The 23,641-nt window shown below is 35.1% G+C and overlaps 1 protein-coding gene and 2 long non-coding RNA genes across 10 annotated transcripts; 1 reads left to right on the top strand and 2 right to left on the bottom strand.

Moving 5' to 3' along the window:
- Positions 1-806: 806 nt before the first annotated feature.
- LOC110911703 lies at positions 807-4,184 on the bottom strand. 5 transcript variants are annotated; one of them, XR_002577266.2, is made up of 6 exons: positions 3,674-4,184; positions 3,314-3,433; positions 2,573-2,759; positions 2,343-2,486; positions 1,233-2,023; positions 807-1,165 (listed from the first exon to the last, which is right to left on the bottom strand). It is a non-coding gene; the product is annotated as an uncharacterized LOC110911703 (long non-coding RNA). The 5 variants fall into 5 exon arrangements; XR_002577268.2 differs by having other exon boundaries at positions 3,314-3,418; positions 3,514-4,184; XR_004882116.1 differs by having other exon boundaries at positions 3,514-4,184.
- Positions 4,185-13,513: 9,329 nt separating this feature from the next.
- LOC110913751 lies at positions 13,514-16,299 on the bottom strand. Of its 4 annotated transcripts, XR_004882120.1 has the most exons (8): positions 16,042-16,299; positions 15,873-15,954; positions 15,734-15,788; positions 15,085-15,139; positions 14,578-14,749; positions 14,399-14,480; positions 13,897-14,023; positions 13,514-13,622 (listed from the first exon to the last, which is right to left on the bottom strand). It is a non-coding gene; the product is annotated as an uncharacterized LOC110913751 (long non-coding RNA). The 4 variants fall into 4 exon arrangements; XR_004882118.1 differs by lacking the exon at positions 15,734-15,788; XR_004882119.1 differs by having other exon boundaries at positions 14,578-15,139.
- Positions 16,300-18,704: 2,405 nt separating this feature from the next.
- Positions 18,705-23,020, top strand: LOC110911706 (structure-specific endonuclease subunit slx1). Its single transcript, XM_022156336.2, has 3 exons — positions 18,705-19,088; positions 21,748-21,854; positions 22,673-23,020. Exons 1-3 carry the CDS (start codon positions 18,895-18,897, stop codon positions 22,846-22,848), a joined length of 477 nt encoding a protein of 158 aa, XP_022012028.1. The 5' UTR covers positions 18,705-18,894; the 3' UTR covers positions 22,849-23,020.
- Positions 23,021-23,641: the final 621 nt, after the last annotated feature.

Raw genomic sequence — 23,641 nt, forward strand, 5'->3', positions numbered from 1 at the left:
ACGGTTATGTTAGAAGCGGTGGCGTCTCAAGATTTGTGGATTTGGCATGCTTTTTGTGGCCCTGCGGGTTCACAAAACGACATCAACGTGCTGCAACAATCTCCATTATTTCTTGCTCAACGAAACGGAACGGCGCCAAATTGTCCATTTCAAGTGAACAACCACTTATACAAACGCGGGTATTATCTTACTGATGGGATCTACCCTACCTGGTCCGTGTTTGTGAAGTCTTTTCCATATCCACACGACCCGAATGAAAAAAAGTTCAAGAGGCAACACGAGGCCGCAAGAAAAGATGTGGAACGGGCGTTTGGTGTGTTAAAGTCGAAGTGGGGAATACTAAATCGTCCAATGCGTTCGAAAACGGTGAGAAAGATAAGGTCCATCGTGTATACGTGCCTTATTTTACACAACATGATTATAAAAGACGACGGAAGGGCGATAGCACCGGTACATATTCAAGATCCTCCAGTCGAACCCGTCTTCGATGATACAGCTTATACAGAGCTCATTGACGAAGACACGCATTGGAGGCTAAAACACGATCTCGTTGAGCATCTCGGAAGTTTAGATTTGCCTCACCTTGAAGTTGATTCGGACGACGAGTAGTTTGTTTTTATATTTTTCTAGTTTGAATGTATTTTTTTTTTAATTTAATGAAATGTCTTTTATTTAATTTTTATTTTTATTAATATTTTTTTAATTTGTAAACATGCATAATTTTACAAAAAAAAAAAAAAAACCAACTCCCCTAAGAGGGGAGTGCCGCCATCAAAATGGGGTGTTAGGGGAGTATTAGAGGGGACTTGACGTGGCAATAGCTGGTTGGTCGGGCGTAAGAGAGGGGACTCACCTCTTAGGTGAGCACCCCTTACACCCTAAGATAAAACGTAGCCACCGTACAACTCATAGCCAGATCACCTAATGGCATGGAAAAAAAAGTTACAAAACAACCATAAGCATAGCAAGATCTGCTCTATGAAAATGGTGAGCCTTTGTTTCGCCTATTAACCGTAACCCTTGCAATCTTCTGTCGTTTGTTGGGGTATTCATGAGAGTCTCTGTGTCAATACAGTCATCATCTTCTTTAGTGCTGCTAACATCAATACATAATCCAGTTTCCATCAAAGCTTAGCTATTGCCCTTTTTCTAGCATTTTCATACCCTTGATCCCGCAACGTTTAATATATTAGTAATAGGTATATGATTAATGCATATATACAAAAATATACCTTGATGGCTACAATTGATGATATCAACACTGCTGTCGCCTTTCTTCCTCAAAACAAAAGATAATAAAATTATTACTGCAAACTATACACTCGTTCCGTCTCTAAAGTCGATAACCGAATCCTCACTTTCCCAATCCTTGAATCGTTACTACCCTTATGCAAAAACCCATTATTAAACGCACCAAATCGTTATTACCGTACACGGATCAAAAACCTCCCACGTATACTGTTCATTCCACATTGTCGAAAAACTATCAATAATCGTCCTTGTGCGAACCAATTTAGCCCCATGCTTTGCCACACAAAACGCATCCGTTGACCCACGATAGTCTCGTGTCTTTATAGGCGACAACCCCTTCGCACTTATAATCCCGAGCTCCAAAATCCAACTGCTCGGTTTCCATATTTCCTTCGCTGTCGGCCTTAAATCGCGACTATAATTTGTATACTCATCCAACACATGATACTCTCCATCCAAACACACTCATAGATGAATTCGACTCGCGAACTTTGCTTCTTTTTTCTCACCATCAATCACCTTATGTTTCTCAAGGTTGTGCCATTTTGAGTGTACGGCTTTATTGTCCCATCTTCGATGAACCGAGTACAATGGCAACAAACATTTTCCTATAATCTCATCTTTGTTACCTCTCTTCTACGGTTAACATTAAAGCTTCTTTGAACCGGTTCTGCTACTACAAACACTAGATCTTCGTTCCATATTGGGCTAATATATAAGTTATAACTTAGATTGTTTAAGCATATCGAACACTCAGCCCGACATAAAGAATCTGCAATAAATAGAACAAAATTAAATATGGCAAAAGGGACAGGTTGGTCATTTAACGGGTCAAATAGACCATTTTGAAAAAAAAAAACATTTCAATTTGGTTCAGGCGTTGGTCGTTGGTCTAGCGGCAACATACAAAAAGCATGTGTGGTGCTGACTCATTTTACCTCGTTTTAAATAGCAGATGTTATTAAGTTCCTGATTTAACCCGTTATATGTTAGAGTTGACTCAAATGGTCCGATATGCGGATATACAAATTTCCTTTTACCCAAATCAACCAATTAACAAAATTTAAAGGAAGAAGTTAGAGATGACATACCTATATATTAATAGGAGAATATGGAAGAAAGATAGCAATGATCCTCAAATATTTAAAGATTCTTCATCTTTATAAGGAACTCAACTACCTCCGCATTAAACTCCTCCAGTCCTCCGGATAACCCAACCTGACATAAAGCATCTCCTGATCTCCATAGATTATCCATTTAATATTTTACTAATTATTATGATTAAAACATAATAAATCAGAAAGCTTATAAGATGATATACCTTTTTGAGTGATAGACAATTACAAAAATTATAGGGATGGATAATATGCAAAGATTAATCTCTAAGGATTTGTTCCAACTGCAGCAACATATAAATCCAACTTTCCTATTGCAATGCCAATCCCCTAAACTCCAAGATTGCTAAGACCTATTATTCGGCTTCCATCAGTAACAACTATCATATCCACCTATCACATAGGATATATTATTAGTACAGAATATAATTACTATAAATAAAAAGAGTGAAGGTTATTACATTAGTTGGTTACTATAAATTTTCTTTAAGGTCATAAGGGGCGGGCAATTTTTGTTATCTAAGGCGAACACTCGGAAGTGGGCGAAGAGTCGGCTCAGCGGGCGAACATGCCAGGCTCCAACCCTTTAGAACCGCCTTCTTCCATACAACAATGGAAACATCAATCCGAAATTCAACCTTGCATTCAGAAACTTGGCTTTTTTTACTAATACATTATATATGATAAATTATGTGTTTAATATTGTTGTGAAGTATGTAAACTCCTTTCGTATAATATAATAGAGTATTCACTACTAAGAGAACATGTAATGAGGAAATAAATGGTTATTAACCACCTCATACCATGATCTTTTAAGTAAACAATTTGAACATGCCAAATTACCAAGGCATTAGGCAAGTGTAACTTGGTTTTCAAGCTTCAAATGTCAGTGTAAACTTGAATTTCATGTTTAGAAACGTACAACAATAAATGAAGAGTTAACTTACTAAATCGATTAATTTGTTGTTCGCCGGCTGAACATTTGTAGGTAGAAGTTCGCGCAGTTCAAGACGATCTTGTTGGTAGAGAATGTTTTCCCTTGTTAACCAAACCTGGCAAATTTAATCCTATTTAAAAAAAATATGTTAACCAAACCTGGCAAATTTAATCCTATTTAAAAAAAATAGACAGAGGGAAATAATAATACCCAGAGAAGTTTGATACGAAATGGAGACCAGAGGGAAATAATATTCCCCAGAGAAGTTTCATACAATCATTCATAAAAATAAAAAAACAAAATTGCAAAAAAAAAGTGAGTAACATATTCTACAGATCATTGAAAACGAAAAGAGCCTCAAATCATGTACCTTATTGCACCATTGATTGTGAATAATATCGCCATTGTTGCTTTTGATCAGAAATTTTACAAAATGTTACACTCCAATTGTGCCGTAGTGGGGGAAATCTACTTTGACCTTGCTATTTTTTGGAACTTAATTCAGTTTATGGTGCCAATGTCTTCACCAGGACCACCATTGTTATTGAATTTTTCTTGAACTTTGTTGATGAACTCCTCCTTAGAGTGGATATAGATAGTGTTGGTGGTGGAACTTCTCACTTCCATGATCTTAAAGCCCGAAGAGGGAGGAGAAACCCTAATTGGATCTTCTGATGATAAGTAAGAGATCAGGGAAAGTTGAAGGTGTAAGGCTTGGAGATAGTGGTAATACGACTCTGGAGACATAACCGTAGTGTATATCATGGAGGAGGTTATAATTGGGAGTTTATTGAACCCACGATCCATGGCAGGAAACGTTATTTGTGGAGAAGATCGCAGAAAAAGGCGGAGCAACCTCCCAGCCTAAGAGCCTAAGAACTGACGAGAACTGCCACTATATAGCAGTTAAAAAAGTGAATTTAAAGGGTTGAGATTTAATCTTAGCAAGATCCAATGGTCAATATTAATTTCAAAATTGATTAGACTTAATGGGTTCCATATATATATATAATTCTAATAATTTCTGATCAAACTAATACCTAAAATATTAAATAGGACAATCAAAAAAACAACTAACATGACAACTAATATGGGTTTCTAGTAATAAAAATGAGTTTTCCAATGAAATTTATTGTAATCAATCACTAATTTATATAAAAAATACTTATCTTTGTTTATGTTTAGTTAATTACTAGTAATTTGACTCGTGCTCGTTGCTGCACGCGTACATTGTAAACATCGAACGAATTAGTTCAAACGTTAGGTGATGTGTTAACCGTATAAACACATGTGTTTTGACATATCCTATTTAACTCTATAGTATTATGGTTGGATCAAATTGTAAACGAATCTATACCGTACAATCATAATGTATTTACATGTGACCCGACTCATACATAGGAAACGTACAAAAAACATAATAAAGGGTTGAAATTTTACCATTAGCGCATTGCGGGGGGGGGGGGGGGGTAGAAACATAGAGTAACACGAATTTATACCGTTAAATGAGAAAATATTATATTTGACCCCATTTGACATTTACGTATTTAAGGGCACATTTGCATTAGTTACGCGCGTTGGCCCAATGATATAAACATGTCTAAGCACAGAAAAGATACGTAAACGAAATAAATTAAGTTGTGACGGATCATTTACCCTCCCCCTATTGGAATTATACCGATACGTAACGTATCATCACACAAAAGAAACATATAAATATGCGGTACAATTAAATGAAACGTATTAAACGGTGATGAATTGGTTACGCGCAGCCAATTTATATCAACACGTAGATAAAATTAAACATGTCGCAAATTGATATAGATATAGTAAAATTAATTTTGAGATTTAAATTATGAAAAAAAGAATAATAATACAAAGGATAAAGTAGCTAATAACATAAAAGAAAAGAAAATTTAAAATACAAGGAGCAAAAGTGAAAACATAAAAACTTAAAATGGGAAATTGTGTTATCATACAAAGGTAAAAGGAAGATATTTACAAATATCACTGACATTTGTAAATAAGATATACTAGTTCTTTTACCCGTCACGCGTTGCGGCGGCGCTATACGCGAAATGTTAACATATAGACTACAATCAACCATACTCGTTTTCGAACTAAATTAACGTCAAATCGTATGATAACTCAGATTTATACATTCGAATCAAAACGTATTACATTTGACCCGATTTGTTTCCAAATAGAATTTACGTCAAATCGTAGTCCAACTTAAAACATATAGAAAAAAAACTTTTTATAATTGACCCGGCTCGTTTTCAGATAAAAATTACGCTAAAGCGTAGACGAACTCGAATTTTATACCGACATGTCCATAAAAATAAAAACTTAAGAAATTAATTTTAGGGTAAGCTTAAAACTTTATAAACTTGAGGGGGGTCAAAATGACATTTTCAAAGTTAAGAGGGTTACCTCTGACATTATAGCAATGTTTGGGGGTAGAATGGGTTACATGTCAAAAGTTTGAGGGTTAAAGAGAAGTTAAAATGTATAGGGGACTTTTTTTGTCAAGTTGAAAAGTAGGAGGGTCATTTTTGTCAAGTTAGAAATTTGAGCAGTGAATTTTGTATATTTGAAAAAGTTAAGGGGTGATCTTTGTCAAATCAGAAAAGTGGTTGGCACCGACCTTTCAAATTAATATTTACTAGTAATAAGACCTGCGCGCGTTGCGGCGCGGGTACTTCGCAAATATTGAACGGATTAGTCCAAGCGTTATGTGATGTGTTAACCATATGAAAACGCACGTTTTGACGTATCCAATTGAACTCAATGTATCATATAGTTGCATTGCGATAGGATCAAAACCTGACGTAAATCAAATTTATATCGTACAATCGTAACATATTATACAGGACCCGACTAACTCGAATTTATATCGTCAAGCCAAAAACTCTCAAGGGGGTCAAAGGGGCATTTACAAAGTTCATAAAAAGTTAAGTTGGTTAAAAATTGCATTTCGTAAACTTAAGGGCTAAGAAAGAGTAAAGATAAAATTTGATAAAATTTTGGGGTAAGAAGCAAACTATAACAAAGTTGGGGCGGAAACTACAGCAAAGTTGAGGTGTCAAAAGCAAACTATTTGTAAAATGGAGTAGTAGTTTAGGGACTAAATTTGTCATTTTATGAAACTTTGAAGGTACAAAAATTAAGGGGCTAAAATCGCAATATCGTAAAAGTATGGGGAAGGGGGAGGCAAAGCCGGTGGGGTTTCCACCGACTTTGTCTTTTAAGTTATAGCTAGAATTTTGCCGTAGGCCGCGCGTTGCGGCGGCGACGCCTTAATTGTTTACAACTGGTGGCATGTTATGAGATGCGTTATCCAAATGAAAATGCGTGTTTCGTTGTATCCGATCTCAAAGTTGTATCCGATCTCAAACATTGCGGTTACAAAAGAAACGTAATGCAACCCAGGTCAGTTCGTTTAGTGAAGGTTCCACCTAACCACTACACAACCCTTACCTTTGCATCAAGACTTAGCAGTGTCAAAACGTACTGTAACTCGTATTTATACCATTGAATGAAAAGATTGACCTGACTCGTTTCTGAACACACTTTACGTCAAAACGTAGACCAACAACATACACAAAAATAAGTATGAAAACATATCGTATTTGACTTGTTTCCAAATAAAGATTATGTTGAAACGTGATTTTATATCACTTTATGTAGAAACGTGAATTTTATATCAATTCGTACATTAAAATGTCAAAACGTAGACTAATTGAAAACTTACAAAAAAATAAGCATGTAAAAGCATTATCCTTGACCCTTTACGTCGAAATATGAATCTATATTAACACGTACGTAAAAATAATCACGTGAACCAAGACGTAAATAAAAATAATCACATTGTAACGGCACATTTAAAATATTATAAAACATTATACTTCTCCTGGATGAAAAACTAAAAATACGCAAGAGCATGTACAAATTTGTGGTGGTTTTGTTTTTAAATATCAAAACATATACGTCGGCAATTGTAATCGAATACCAAAAAAATTAACCAAAGCTAGCAATCCAAACTTTTATTTTTTATATGTTTTAATATAAATAGAATATTAATTTAACTTACTACATTATTTCCTAAAAATATACAGAAATTGAAATTGAAATATTTCAACTAATTAAATTAGCTAATTTAAAAAAGTATAAATAAAGGCTAACAAAAAAGGGGTGTGATAAATATTTTTTTTGAAAGGTTAACTTCATTCAAAAACGGCCACGAACGGTCCTCAAAAAAAGGACCTCCGGGCAAACAGATTTTACATCACCACAAGCGGGTATTTACACCAATCATTCCAGTCTAAAACATTCAATCTAGATCTATTTTTAAACCAAAAATAAGACGTTATTTTTATGCTCTCAAAAACTTCTGGGGCACGACGCCGTTTTCCTTGAAAGATCCGGTCGTTGCGTTCCATCCAAATAGTCCACATAGTGGTGAAGACTATACCTCTCAAAATATACTTCGCTTTTTTAGAAATCGGCTGCAAATTAGGAATTAACAATAAATCGGAAACATCAAAGATAAGTGACGGGCTTAATCTGCACCAAGCATCCACTCGACTCCAAACCTCCATGGTAAACCAACAACCCGTAAACAAATGCAAGACCGACTCGGAATCCACCTCGCATAGGTCACATAGTTGACTAGGGATATTAACACCTCGATTAACCAGATTAACTTTAGACGGCAGACGATTTAACGCGGCTCTCCAGACAAGGATCTTACATTTCAGAGGAGCCCAACCTTTCCATTTCATGTTAACACCAATAGTATTATGCGGATCAGCAGCTAACAAATATCGAACCTTTTTCACTGAGAAATCTTTTGAGGGGTCGGCATTCCATGTCCATGTATCGTTCCCACCCTTCCATTCAACCTCGTAAATGTCAGACATAAGACTAAATAATTCAGATATCTCATCATCGGATGAGGGGCTCGATCTCCAACCCCACTGTAAGTGCTTGACATTATTTACAACCGATATCCTATCCAAAACTGTAGCCCATTTTTTCTTCTCCAAGCTGAATAGATGAGGGTAGGTCAAGCGAAGCGGTTCTTCTCTAATCCAAGAATCCATCCAAAAACTAATGGTAGAGCCGTCCCCTACAGAGCCGCTGAAATAGCTACCAAGGGTGCGACCGTTCCAAATCGTTTTTGCACCAATTTTGACGATTTGTTTCCAACACCCGCTAGCGGAAGCCGAACACGGAAGAAAAGACCACGATCTACTCATCCCATGACACCCGAAAACCACTTTCTTCCACAAACAATTATCCTCAATTTTAAAACGCCACGCCCATTTAAGAAGAAGCGCCACGTTAACATCTTCCAATTTAGACACCCCTAAACCTCCCATCTTCTTCGGCTTAGTAACGATGTCCCAAGCCACCCAATTAATTTTCTTTTCCGTACTACAACCCACCCATAAAAATCTCCTCATTATCGCTTCCATACTCTCTAAAACCGCCTTAGGCGCTTTATAAAGAGAAAGGTAATAAATGGGTAAATTCTCAAGCACCGCTTTCACTAATATTAACCGACCACCAATAGAAAGATGCTGCGCCTTCCAACTAGCAAGCCGGTTATTAAGGACATCTATGACCACCTTCCAGTTATTAATACGAGTCATCTTAGCTCCCACTTTGATTCCCAAGTACATAAATGGAAAATCCCCACGCCTACACCCCAAAATTTCCATCATACCATCAACCTCACCCTCTTCTGTACCAAACCCAAAAAGATTGGACTTGTGAATGTTTATACGAAGGCCCGAACATAAATAGAAAACTCTAAGGACACGAGCCGTATTTTGAATATTATCTCGAGACCACTCCCCCATGATTAACGCATCATCCGCAAAGAAAAGATGATTAATATCCGTATTGCCACACGAAAAATTAATACCTTTGATAACTCCCATATTATTCGCTTTAACTAGCAAACAAGACAGGCATTCCATAACAATAAGGAACAGAAACAGGGAGATTGGATCACCTTGACGAAGGCCTTTTCCACTCTTAAATTGAAAAGTAGGGGAACCATTTACGAGCACTGACGCATAAGCCGACTCCAAAATACCCTTAACCCATTTACACCACACCGGAGATAAACCCATTTGAGACATGATTGATAATAAAAAGCACCAATTAACATTATCATATGCTTTTTCAAAATCAATCTTCAACAAAAACGCTTTTTTCTTCCTTCGTTTAAGCCATTCCAATACTTCATTAACCACAAGAGGCCCATCCAAAATAAAATGATCCGATAAGAAAGCCGACTGAGTCTCCGATATTAATTTACCCAAAACCTTCTTAAGGCGGTTAGCAAGGATTTTGGAAATAACCTTACTAATCACCCCAATCAATGTAATGGGTCTATAATCTTTTAATCCCATTGGTGATTTTACCTTTGGAATCAAAGTAATAAACGCCGAACCACATCCCTTGTTAATAATGCCCGTCTTATAGAATTCCATCATGATCCGAAAAAAGTCTTCTTCAAACATTTCCCAAAAATGTTTAACAAACCGAAAATTGAAACCATCATGACCTGGAGCTTTCATAGAACCGCAATCGAAAACCGCATCTTTGATCTCCTGTCTAGAGAACATACTAGTTAAAAACGACCCATCCTGATCATCAAGCTGCCGCAAACCATCACAAGTAATACTCGGACGAGGAACATTCTTCTCTTTAAAGTGTGATCTAAAAAATCTCAAAACTTCTTGTTTAATTATAACCGGCTTTGAGATCCATTCACCATTAATTTCCAAGCCCGAAATAGAATTTCTCGCTTTTCGGCCATTAACAAGACTATGAAAAAAACTAGTATTTTCATCACCGAGAGAGGCCCATTTCGCCCGAGATTTTTGTCGCATATCTCGGTTTCTAAACATTTCAATTTCTTCCAAACTTTTTTTGCATTTCGTCCAAACCCATAATTCCTCTTCATCCAAATCTTTTTGTTCCATTATAAGCTCCATTTCCTCTCATTCTTTTTTCAGCCGATTAGCATCATCATTTTCCTTCGAGCGTAACTCCTGAATCCACGCTTTTAATTTAGCTCGAATGGCTGCCAACTTTTTAATTAAATTCAAATCAGCCGGCCCGTTATCATACCATCCTAGTAAAGCACTTTTAACTACGTCATCACACCCGGGTCTATCCAACCAAGAGTCAAACCACCGAAAAGGTTTGGGCCCAAAATTAGTATCAATCAAAGTTAAGCACAATGGGGCATGATCGGAATGCTCTCTTTTCAAAGCTCTAACGCAAACATTAGGCCATTTATTGAAGATATTATCACAAACGAACACCCTGTCAATTCTACTCAACTTAATATACCCAAAAGTCAAATTTAGTAATAATTTTGTAATGATTAACTACTTTATTGTATTATTTTATTATAAAGTAAAAAGTAATAATTATATTTTATTATAAAGTCAAAAGTAATGATTATGTTTTTTATATTATTTTATTTTATAATACTTTTGTTACTTTTTTATATTTTGTTAAACTATTATTAGTATTAGTATCAATATTAATAAATAAATAATCAAGACACTTTATTATAAATACGAAAGTGAAAAAGTTAATCATAAATAAATAACAAGTCTCTAATAAAACAGTAAACGTGCAAACATTAAAACAATTAATCACCTAGATCGACAAAACCACTTTCACGACGATAAAGCTTGGTCGTCCACGAGTTTTTTTGAACTTGAGGTTCTTGAATGTCGGTTTTACCTGGAAAAAAGATACTTTTGTTATTTTTTTTATATTTTGTTATATCGTTATTAGTATTAATAGCAATATTAATAAATAAATAATCAAGACACTTTATTATAAACACAAAAGTGAAAAAGTTCATCATAAATAAATAAAAGTTCATCTAATATTTTTACACATTTCAAACGACTTTTTATTCAACTTGAGTATGCCAACTTTATATATAAGCAAACTATATAACAATACAAAAAGTAACTTGGGACACCACCCGTTATTGTAATTAACGTGTCCATACAAGGCACCGATTCAGTCACAGTTTAACATGCACAAATTAGAGGCACCATTTCATTCACAATCCAATCTAACAGGCACCTCTTCATTCACAACTGAAACAAACCGACAAATAATATGCACACACAACTAACGCGCCGATTAAAATGAATATATACATGTCGACAGACACCCTTTTAATTACACCCGCTTTCGTAACCGTCGTTCACATTCCACAATTTCACCATCATGCGTAAGCGTTTTTTTTATTGGTTTGAAGTTAATTGATTCATGATTAAATCCAAGCCAAATGGAAAGTGTATGTCGATTCTGAAGTCATCTTTTTGGAATTGAGTCGTCCGAACAGAATTACAAAGTCAAACGATGGATTCTTACCGATAATCCCCAAACCATCGTTTGATGCCGCTGCCAACCACCAGTACCATCAAGCCGTTCCACATACCATCGAGCATCTCCAACACATACGTGAGTGTGACGGGCGGAGGATGAGGAAGGGGTTGGACAACTGGATGACAGGGATAAGGCGTTAGCGGTGGTGCGCCGGAGGTTCTAAGCAGCGGTAGTCGACAACAACGACGAACGAAACGTAGGGAAGACACATCGATAATTGCAGATCTGGAAATGAAAACGCTTAATAAGAGGATTATTTTTGAAATTCGTTATTTGTTGTAAACGCTGAAGAAACCTAATTGAGTTTTTTGAACAACTGTTCGACATTCTCATAAAAATTGCTCAAAAAATATATTGCAAAACCCACCCAATAGAATATGGTTTTCAATACTGGTTCCCTTTCGTTTTAGTTTGCTAACTTTAAATTTCTTTTATTAGTTAATTAATTACTTAACTAAGTTTTATTATTTAACTATATATATAATTTTCAGAAGTCTGAATTTAGTATTTTATTTTTCATATTGAACTTAACATTTTAGTTAATTATATGTAAACAATTTTATACGTTATTATCTTTTGGATAGACATATATGTCATCACCACGTGGTTTGTCTCTACCTTTAAAAAAAATACTGGCATCGTAACGAACCAACCGGTATATACTGGATTATGTATTAAAAAACAAATTAGTGACATTTGCTTTTTTCGTGGTATCATCTTCGCCGGAATCCTTACCATCATCACCATCAACCTCGCCAGAATCAATATCCCGCAGCAACGCACGGGTTGACGTCAACTCGTTATATATAATAAACAAATCACAAGAGTATGCCAACTTTATATAAACAAATTATATATAATAAACAGATCACAAGAGTATGCCAACTTTATATATTAACCATCTTAAATCAAAAAACTAAAGCATTTATATGATAAAAACTAATGATTGTAATTAATAATTAAAAAATAAAATACAAATATTAGGTAATTAATGCTTTAGGTAATTAATGACACCTATTTTCTCTCTCCTTCCCACTTTTCTCTCTCCTAAAAAGTTGACTTTTGAGTATACTAGCCTAAGATCCCGCGAGTTTCGCGGGTGGCTTAACACAAACATATAATATCTACTGGCATTGAAGCCCATGTAGATCATCATTCTTGTTCTAGGCCTTTCCAAACTTAGGCATCACGTCTAAGGGTTGAAACAGGTCCCAAACAGACAATACACGACCCTAACTGGTACAAACCCAACACCGAACAGAGTGATCACTTCCCTATCCAAAAACCTGTTACATACCAGCGAACCTTTAATAGAGTAATGAAAGGTCATGGTTTTCATCTTTCGATTGACATCAAGTTTATATAAACTTCAATATCTAAATTCTTATTTAAATTCATATTAATATACCAAGGGATGATATCCTAGAAAACAGTTAAATTCAAGGAAAGAAAATAGATATCAAAATTATATATCATGGTGTTGTTCTCGTAACGACAAACAATATACAGTTAAATAACATAGATGTATGAAAATAGTATTTACATGAGTAAATATTCTCAGGGAGGATATCCTTGAAAACAGCTAGTATAGACTTTAGACCAAGATCTAACATGTAACGATCTCCATTCTTGCAAATTTGCAACATTTCTTTTAAGTGTTTAATATTGCCTTCAGGATTCTCGAGCATTAATGTTCCGATTTTGGCAAGCTTGTGCTTCTTTTGTTCATTGGTTTCTTCGGCTGTAAGAAGGGTGTCTTTTTCAACCTCGGCCCATTTCAAATTGAACCTACTTTTTTGACCAACTACCTACACCCGCATGCCAATGTGGGGCTAGCTCACTTGGTAGAGGCACATGTCTTTTAGAGGGGAGGTCTTAGGCTTGAACATGAGCAAAGGGAGAATTTTAGTATTATTGAGGTAAATAGAGTACGGTAACATTTTCCGTTCAAAAAAAAAAAAAAACACCCACATCTCATATCAACTCTAATTAATATTTTTCACTATTATCAGCCTATGAAACTTTGATGTATGCTTCTCGGATTATAGAATAAGGTACAAAAAAGTTTAAAAAAAGAATTAGGTGGAGTTGAGTATCTATTTCTAATTCTCTTTTGTTGTCTAATTATTTTATGGAACATAAAAAATAATATACCATCAGCAACATCATGAGATGTGGGAGATGTTGCACTACATCTTATCCAAAAGTGAAGTCCATCTTCAACAATATCCTTTTCTACACCATGAACTTTGGATCTTCTAAAAGGATTTGTAAGCCAGGCCTGTACAACAATACAATTATTAATTACATGATGAGAGGTTAGAGGTGGCACTATGGTTACTCAAAGTAAATTATATAATATTTAATGTTGACATAAAATTCTCAAAGTAAATTATATAATATTTAATGATGACATAGATCATAATGTTCCAAATTGACTATTTTTATATGATTTTTTTCTAATTACAAATTCCAGCAAGCAAACGTTTATTTCCTGGTTTATTTAAAATCAAACCGCAAAATTGATCAGGAATTATAATTTATATGTTTGTTACGCTCATGCGTGACATCACAGTTTCAACATAACCTTCATCGCCTAGCCAAACACACTCCGTCAAACCCTAAATAACACCATAAATAAGCTAAATGGACTAACTTGCTATATGTGTGGTTCACTACGATAAACAAACGTTGCTACCACCGAACCAACTGACTTGAAGATCAACAATGATGATGCCCTACGGAAACGTACAATAATGCGTTAACGAACTTGCCGCCCAAATGCAGCCAAGAACAGCAACAATAATCAGAACTCAATGGATGTTTGTGTGTTACCTGAGAGAGTTTCGAGAGAGTCGACTGAACTGTAACTGCCACAAGAACAAACGTCGATCCACCAAATATGCACACACACACACACCGGTTATAACTGATTACTCTTACCAACATGAGCCAGGTTCATGCTAAGATTGCCTTTGTTAGCAGCTAAAAGGCCCATATCTAAACTCTATACAATTAAAATGTAAGTCCATGTCAGCAACAAACTAAAAATGTTTACCTTGCAATTAGACAACTATTTTACGGGGTAAGTTAATTGATTCTTATGAGCAATACTTTAATTGTTCCAAGGGGTGGGCTGGGTTCGATCGCACCGGCTTCAAATCTTCAGGAGATGCTCGAACCAAAATGACTAATTATTTATTAACTCAATACCTTACCAAAATTGAATCAATACTAAATGGTGCAGAACTCTGCAGTATATACGAAATAATGTGTCCATATCAAAATAACTATCAAACAAACAGTAATCTTGTGATATACCCGTTTTGAGTAAAAGTTTACCTGCAGAAGGCAGAGGAACTCCGGTAGTTGCAAAACCAACCAAATATAAAAGTAGCTGCAAAACCGATCAAATATAAAAACTAAGAACTCCAAAAATATATAAAAATATTTAAAAAATAAAAACGAAACAAATAAACTATAAAAAACCATTACATTTGCAATGGAAGGAAACAATTTATCCGTTTCATTTCCAAATTAAATGCCTACCCGGACCCGTTTACCTAAAAAATGCGTTAATTAGGATTTCATATATCTTTTATCTAGCCTAACGGGTATACTTTTTAAATTAACTGAAAAAGAAACGGGTCAAATGGGTTCATTAGATCAAAAGTTATCCAAGTTCTTTTCTCTTTTTTAAGGTTTAAAACGTCCTAAATCACTTTAGTTATCAAAAGTATATCACTACGTTTAGGAATCAATATACTTTTACAATCTTATCTATTCATCAATTTATGAACCAATAAAAAATGAACACATATTCTCGATAGGTCACCCAACTCGACCCATTTGTATCCGTACTAAAAGTTACCCATTTAATCCATTACGCAACCAACCAAACCCGTTCAAATCATGCTAAAACCATGATACAAAAAACTCAAATCTCAAGATGTTTATAATCGTATAGAAGCTAAAAAGAGATTTAATTTACATTAATCATGAAGAATCTTCACCATGTCGGTTGAAGCAAGCATGTCGCTTTTCAGCTAATTAAATATCAAAATTGAATTATAGTATGTATTTACGACCAAGACAAATACAACAAAAACTCAATATTACAACTAACTTACAAAATCAACATGCATATCTGACAATACAGATTTGAACCGTGCTGCAACAGATTCCCTTCCCCTCTGGAAGAATGTTGATATCCTAATAAGAAGGAAAACAAATTATCATAATTTTAAAATATAAAATCTAAAAGTTGAAAGAAACAAATAATCAAATATCGTGTTAAACCTGGACCCCAAAAGTATATTGTGAAGTAACGACAGTGAACACAGTAGAACAAAACGCTCCACGTGTAGCACAAGTTTTTAAGATCGGCTTGTATTCCTGCACCAGCTCCCCTGAGTCTGAGCCAGCCATGGTCAGAACATGCGGGATCTTATTATTCGTGGACCCATTTGTGACGATTAAAGCCATCTTCTCTTGCATTGCCTTGAGAGTCGACCACTAAATTGGTCAATCCCATGTCTACTACCTTGTTTCAAAGTGAATACTGTACATATATGGTCGTAATCAACCACAAAAAATAATTAAATACCGTACTATTTTCAACTTACTTATAGCTACCAGCTGATAACAAAATGGGAAAAATAGAAGTTTTAGGTCTGATAATCAACATAATTTAAGAAGTTAAACAACACTATGTTTGGAGACATATTTTCAAAAGTGATTATTGGTATATAAAGTTTTATATTGACACAATCATAACCCTACAGCCAATGGTGATAACCATTAATCGTGGGAGCTTCAAGATCTCCATCCCTTTGTCCAAAGAGTTAGACCATGTTATCATTAGAATTGTAAAGATTATGAAAACCATATGAGTAACCATAAATCAAAATCAATAAAACTCATTATCCAGTTCGAATTCAAACCCAATTCAAAAAATCAATAGAACAATTTGGAACACATCATTATGAAAACCATATGAGTAACCATTAGAATTGTAAAGATTATAATTTGGAGCAGACTAAGTACAATAAACGCCAATCCGATTGTACACATGGTTAATCAAATCAGGATAAACTCAAACGGGTTGAACTTCAGAATTTGTAAAACCCTAATCCATGAAGAAAGGAATTTAAAATCTGGATTTACACATATATCAAAGACGAACGATATAAAAAAAAAACTTGCCTTTGAGATTAGAGATGGAAGAATGTTGTGACGCAGATTGTTGAGCAGGAGGATTTCTAGGGTTAGGTTGGTTTGAATATGATTGGGATTCAGAAAGAATATGAAATCCCTTTCCATCTTTCAACTACAAATAACAATTAAGATCAACATTAACGGATTAAAAACGCCCAAAAATCTTAAAAGAATTGAAACCCAGAGATCTTGAAGAACCTTTGAATTACCTTGAAATTTAGAACCCGGATTACAGCTCAACGCTTGAAATCCTCGGTCAGAACCCTAGATGATTGATCTGACATCGCTTTAACCCCTGTTCCTGGCCACTATCGCATCTCCTTCTCTCTTTATTTCTTGGGTTGTATACTCATATATTCCAAACTCGAAGGTTACAATCGATGAATCAAAGATATATAGGGTCTTATTGACTGTAGATGGAATGGGATAGTGATTAGGGTTAGGTAGATGAAGGACTGAACGCACAAGAAAGAGAAAAAGATAGAGGATGGAAAGAGGCAGGATATGAAACTGAAATTAGGGTTTAAAGAAAGCTGCTGAAAAAAGAGCGGACGCATATTGTGTGGTTTTACCGCTCAAATTGATTCAAGAAGGAACGATAGAAGGCCAGGTGGCAATAATAGGATTAAAATAATGCCAAGTGGCACCAAAGTGTTTTGTTTTAATATAGATAATAGATTTAACAACACCCACAAAAAAAAGGACGGTCCATTCTTTTACTTTGGTTTTTCAGTGACAAAGCATCAAAATTCAAAACTTTCTCACTCTCTCTGTATACAAACACGACAACACACGGTCAACACCATCAGGAGTAAAGTCTTTTAACTACTTTTAACTCTTTCTCGCTCTCTGACTCTCTGTACAGCCACAACCACAACACCGCCATCGCTAGCCACTGCGAAGCCATTGTTTGCAGACGGCGACGACGGCTCTCTTCGGTTTGGTGTTTACAACCGTGGCCTCCAACGACCTAAAGCATCCTCTAAACGACGGCGAATGTGGTTGTTCGAAGGTCCAATGACGACGATAACAACAACTGGGTTTAAATCGGCGACCAGGCATGCTATTTCCGGCTATTTAAGGTCGCCACAGTCCCGAGCTACCATTGCATGTGGTTTTATCGACCCGATCTGTAGCGGCAAGGGTTTCAAGGTAAGGTTCCGACCTCTTTTTCGCTTTTCCGGCTACACTAATTTGTTCTTTCCGAGGTTTAATGACAATCCCGTCGTTTTAGGTTTGTGCTAGTGGTGATGGTGGAGCTATGGTACTGATTCAATGGTTTCGAGTGTGGTTGGCAATGGCAGGTGTAGTGGATTCTTGTAGGACCAACAACATGATAGAAGGCGGTAAGATCCCCATTTCCGTTCGTTAGCCAGCTGATCCCAACTAAGGGCATTATTGTAATTTCGTAAGAAATGGCACTATTGTAATTGGTCGAAAGTTCATGGAGTGTGACACAACGTGGAGGACTAAAATGTGTTTGGTCGGTGGCGAGGCCACCGACTTTGTGCTTTAAGTATATAGGGTAATAAGAATGTTAATTTGTGTTTGTTCAACTATGTGTTGTTTATTGTTTATTAAATTATGTTCGTTTACATTCGTGAACTCTTCGTTTAGGTTTTAAACGAACGAACATAAACAAATACGACCATGCTCATTTTCTTAATAAACAAACACAAACAAAAAATATATTTTTATTATAAATTCGTGTTCCATTAAAATTAAATAAACAAACACCAACATCCCTATCCCTCGTTTACAAACCATCATCTGTTATTTTACTCCAAACTAGAAATGACCAATTTCAAAACATGACACCCAAAATCATCTCAAACCAAGATCCAATGCAAAATTTCTGCAAGACCTAAACCCTCGATTGCAAACCGATCTGAAAGCATCTGATAATTGCTGATAAAAATCAAACAAAAACATTCAATGACAAAGTTACTATCAACAACTTTCAGATCTCTCAAACCCCATTCCCAAAATCCAAAATCTCCCGCAACCAATCTTCCAATTTCATCACCGTCACCGTCAAAATCAAACCCTAATTGGTCCGTATATCTCATCCTCTCAACCAATCCTCCAATCAAAACTTACGTCGGCGTCACCAACAATTTTTCTCGCCGGTATCACTTTCTCCATCTCTGTTTTCTGTTTATACATGTTTGAAATTTTGTTAAATTTAAGTAATTTGTGAATTAGGGTTGCTTGCTTGTGTGAATGATTAGTTTATAGCTTAATTATCACAAATGTTGTTTTAATTGTGATGGTCAAAATTTGGTCAACTGTCATAACCAATTTACAATCCCCATTAACTACACCAAAATTTCTGCATCTGGGCTTGTGTTGCAAGTAATGAAATGATATCAGAGTATTATTTTCGGCAAAGAATACGCCATCAAATAGATTGATTATGACAAAAGAAAGAGATTATGAATGTGCTAGATGATCAATCTAATGGACAAAGTTGACAACTTTGTGTTGAATATATTATTAGCTAAAGAAATCAATGAAGATGAAAATACATATGTAACATGTTTAAGAGGCAGGCTAAGTGTCTTATGCATAGTTGTCAATAGCGGTCGTAGCGATCGCTATAGCACGCTACGTAGCGTATAGGTATAGTGTCGCTATTAGGGTTGTAGCAATGCATAGCAAGAGCAGCAACACTTTAATTTTTAATTTTTTTTTGTTTTTTTAATATAAATAGAAATTAAATATAGCTATAAAATAGCTGGATTTTAGGTTTTTGTTCAATATACATGTAAAATAGCATATATAACAGGGTATTTTGATATAATATACATATAAAATTTAAAAGAAAAATTCTAATGTATCACTGATTCACTATTTATATATAAAATAGCCGCCCGCTATTTATCGCTATTCGCTATGTAGCATATAGGTACCTTATCGCTATTTGTCGCTATTCGCCATTAACAACTATGCTTATGTAACAATTGACTTTTGAAATTGATCACTTAATTGTTTGGATGATGATATTAACCAATAAGCGTGCCCAACACGTTGCCTGACCCTTCTGTTTGTAAAGTTTGTACACTAAATTATCAAAATTACCCGTTTACTAAGTAGGGGTAATAGAATAGATGTCAATGATTATAGAATTCGTTGATAAAAAAATGTTAACCTGTTGTCTATATTCATGTCGTTGGATTCACGTTATTTACTCTATAGTTGGTAAAGTGATTAATGAGTACATAATGATGTTCTGGTTTCTACATGGTCGTCGTGAAAAATGCTCAACATAGTCATTTTACAAGTATACAGAACCAACATGAGGTTTTGATGTGTGGTTTGTTGGAAGTATTGATATATTGATGCATGTAGATATGTGTGTCTCAGTTTTGACCCATTTACTTGTGGATTGGTTGATTTGGACTATGTTTTATCTCTTATGGATCAATTGCATTGTTGTTAACAGCGAGCATAGCGCCCGCTATAGCACTTAGCGTGGCGATGCGGCAACACGTCGCAATCTGATTTTGGCGTCTCCATAGTGTGAAAATAGCAGGATTATAGGTTTTTTTTGTTTTAATCAAAATAGCGATAAAAATATGCCCTATAAAATAGCGGGATTTTTTTTATTTTGATAAAATGTACATATAAAATATTTCTAACTTTTTCTTATAGTGCATCGCTAAACATAGGGGTGTGCAATAACCGAACCGTTAACCGAAACTGAACCGAAAACCGACAAAACCGAATCGAAATTAACCGAAAGTCGGTTAACGGATATTTTTTTTACCATCGGTTAACCGAAATTAACCGAATCATTTATTTCTTTATATATTTCTAGCTTTTATACCCCTATTTCATGTATTTCATGTTTTATACTTTTATTTCATGTAATAATACATCTATTTCATTTATTTATGCCTTCATTTCATTTATTTATACCTTCATTTCATTTATTTATACCTCCATTTTATGTATTTAAACATCTATTCATGCATTTATACTTCCATTTCATTTATTTATACATTCATTTCATGTATTTATACATCTATTTCATGTATTTATACTTTCATTACATGTATTTCTAAGCAAAAAAATTAGCCATTGTTTGAATTGGTTATTAACCGAAAATTAACCGAACCGAACCAAAAACTGACAAATTAACCGAATCAATTAATCGATGACTTCGGTTACGGTTACGGATAATGCTAATAACCGAACCGAACCGAACCGTGCACACCCCTAGCTAAACATAAAATAGTGCCCACTATTTCATCGCCATCGCTAAACATAAAATAGTGCCCACTATTTCATCGCTATCGCTACGTAGCGTATATGTAGCTTGTCGCCATCGCCTGCTATTTACTATTAACAACTATGGTCAAATGGGCATAAAACTTCTTTTGAGTCATTTTTATCCAACATATTATATTATTATTATTGAAACATTACACTTTCGTAATCATATATTCGTATTTGACACACCCGTCACATATAACAAGCTTAAAAGTTTTGGAAGAAAACTGTTTCGGATCAACTACGTGCAAAAAGTTACCCATTACTGATTACACCGCTTTGACCCGTTACCCAACCAACCTACCAGACCATTCCATATTGCCTCATGTAGGGATAACATATATTTTCTTGACTATCATTTAACGATATACAATATACCACATACTATTTTATATGTCCTAAATGTGAGAACCTCTTAACAATTCTTTTATTTTTTTGGTTCAGTATCATTGATGTAATAGACACTGTCTTGTTACCCTATAATTTTTTTATACTTGATTTCCCTTTTTGCAGCTTAAAACAACATAATGGTGAACTAAATGGTGGTGCAAAAGCAACACAAGCTGGAAGACCATGGATTTGCGCATGCATCGTTCAAGGTTTTGAAAGTAAAAGTGAAGGTAAACATGGAATCTGTTGCACTCTTCTGTTAATTTATGATGCATCAATTGCTCATACATCAACTCTATAAAATGAACATGCGCATGACCTCGAGTCCTGCTGTGCTTTTGTTTACCGGTTTATGATGATCACAACAATTAGACGGAGGTTGCAAGTTCAACTCATTTACTTATATTATATGTGTGATGGTTAAATGGGTAAATGAAAAGACTAGCTAAACATGAAAAAGGGATTGAAGAGGTTGAAAGTTAATATTTGGGATAACTAAACTAAAGTACTAAATGTGGTGTGTTTAACCAGTTTCTGATATCATATCTGTACATACATGGTATGTATTTATCCATAGGGAGGGGCTCATGCGAGAACTCCATTTATTGTGAGAACCGCGAGAACCAATGTGAACACAACCTAAAATAGCTAAAAAAACCTAACCCCCCCCCTCCCCCCCCCCCCCCCCCCAAGCTAAAATGCTAAATACTAAACCCCCAAAAAACCTAAAAAAATCTAAAAAAATTAAAAAAAAATCTAATTTTTTTATTTTTTTAATATTTTTTATGCTCAAATCGCTACTTTTAGTGGCCAAATTTTTTTTTTTTATTTTTTGAAATTTTTTTTGGCTTCGAAAAGTAGCGATTTTTATATAAAAAATATTATTTTTTTTTTGTGTGATTTTTAGCTGTTTTTAGGCATTTTTGGTTGTGTTCACATTGGTTCTCGCGGTTCTCGCAATAAGAGGTGGTTCTCGCATGATCTTCTCCCTTTATCCATATTCGATAACATTTAATATTTAGTTTACTATGATTCTGTTGTGTTGCAGCATGCAAGTTTGAGTTTAAATGGAAGAGTGTGTCATCTAAAATGACGCGTAAAAAGAACTCGAAGGACGATGGAGGGCTTCATTTACTGCAGCATAGAAATGCAGCACTGCAGAAAGTAAAAGGTTCAATTGACTGCATTCACTTAGAGTTTGACTGGAAGTTACAACTCCTCTGATCTTTCTGCCTGTTTCTGCTTTCAGTTTTTTATTTATATGTAAATTTTTATATACAAAATATTGATTAAGAACATAAATGTATACAACAAGTTAACTATGTGGCATCTTGAAATGACCAAAACTGATGTAAATTTTTTAATCTATTCAATAAAAAAAGGGATTTTTTGGGTATTTTTTTTATCTATTCAACTATGTGGCATCTTGAAATGACCAAAAAGGGATTTTTTTGGGTATTTTTTTAATCTATTCAATCAAAAAAAGATTGTTTATTTCAACTATGTATCAGTTAATGAACCAACTTTGTATGATTGGTGGGCTTGGCAAAATAAGCCCATAGGGCAAATTTTGGGTTAAGATGGGTGTTTTAAAATGATACTGCCAGGCCATAAACAATATGCAACTGGGTTAAGATGGGTGCTGAATGGCCGAATGGGTGGACTAAAAAAGGTGGGTCAGAATGGGCGGTTAGAAAGAGAAGCCGGGTCAGAATGGGCGGAAGGTCTTCATCTAGATTAGCCATTAACAGATTTTCTTGTGTCACCAACAACTTTCGAATAGCTGCAAGAAAGGCAACCAGGTTTCGATGGAGCGTCAAGATTCACTGAGCAAACATGTACTTAATCGACCAATTAATGAAAGATCTAGTAAATGATCAGACTGATCAATACAGATGAAGTCTCAAGATCTGTTTCTGGTTTCTGCTGGAAGTCACTCAAGCCATCTCTGATGAGATGGGATCTGAGAGAGTGGGAATGTGAGGTTGTTTTCGTTTACTAATCTACGACTCTGGTG

Source organism: Helianthus annuus, chromosome 15 (assembly GCF_002127325.2).
Source record: "Helianthus annuus cultivar XRQ/B chromosome 15, HanXRQr2.0-SUNRISE, whole genome shotgun sequence".
Taxonomy (NCBI): domain Eukaryota; kingdom Viridiplantae; phylum Streptophyta; class Magnoliopsida; order Asterales; family Asteraceae; genus Helianthus; species Helianthus annuus.

What these genes read in the sequence shown, in the direction of transcription:
- LOC110911706 (XM_022156336.2), top strand. Translation starts at nt 18,895, where the DNA reads ATGACAAAGTTACTATCAACAACTTTCAGATCTCTCAAACCCCATTCC. An exon ending in ACCAACAATTTTTCTCGCCG is followed by an intron (nt 19,089 to 21,747) that starts GTATCACTTTCT and finishes CCCTTTTTGCAG; the next exon opens with CTTAAAACAACATAATGGTG. An exon ending in TTTTGAAAGTAAAAGTGAAG is followed by an intron (nt 21,855 to 22,672) that starts GTAAACATGGAA and finishes GTTGTGTTGCAG; the next exon opens with CATGCAAGTTTGAGTTTAAA.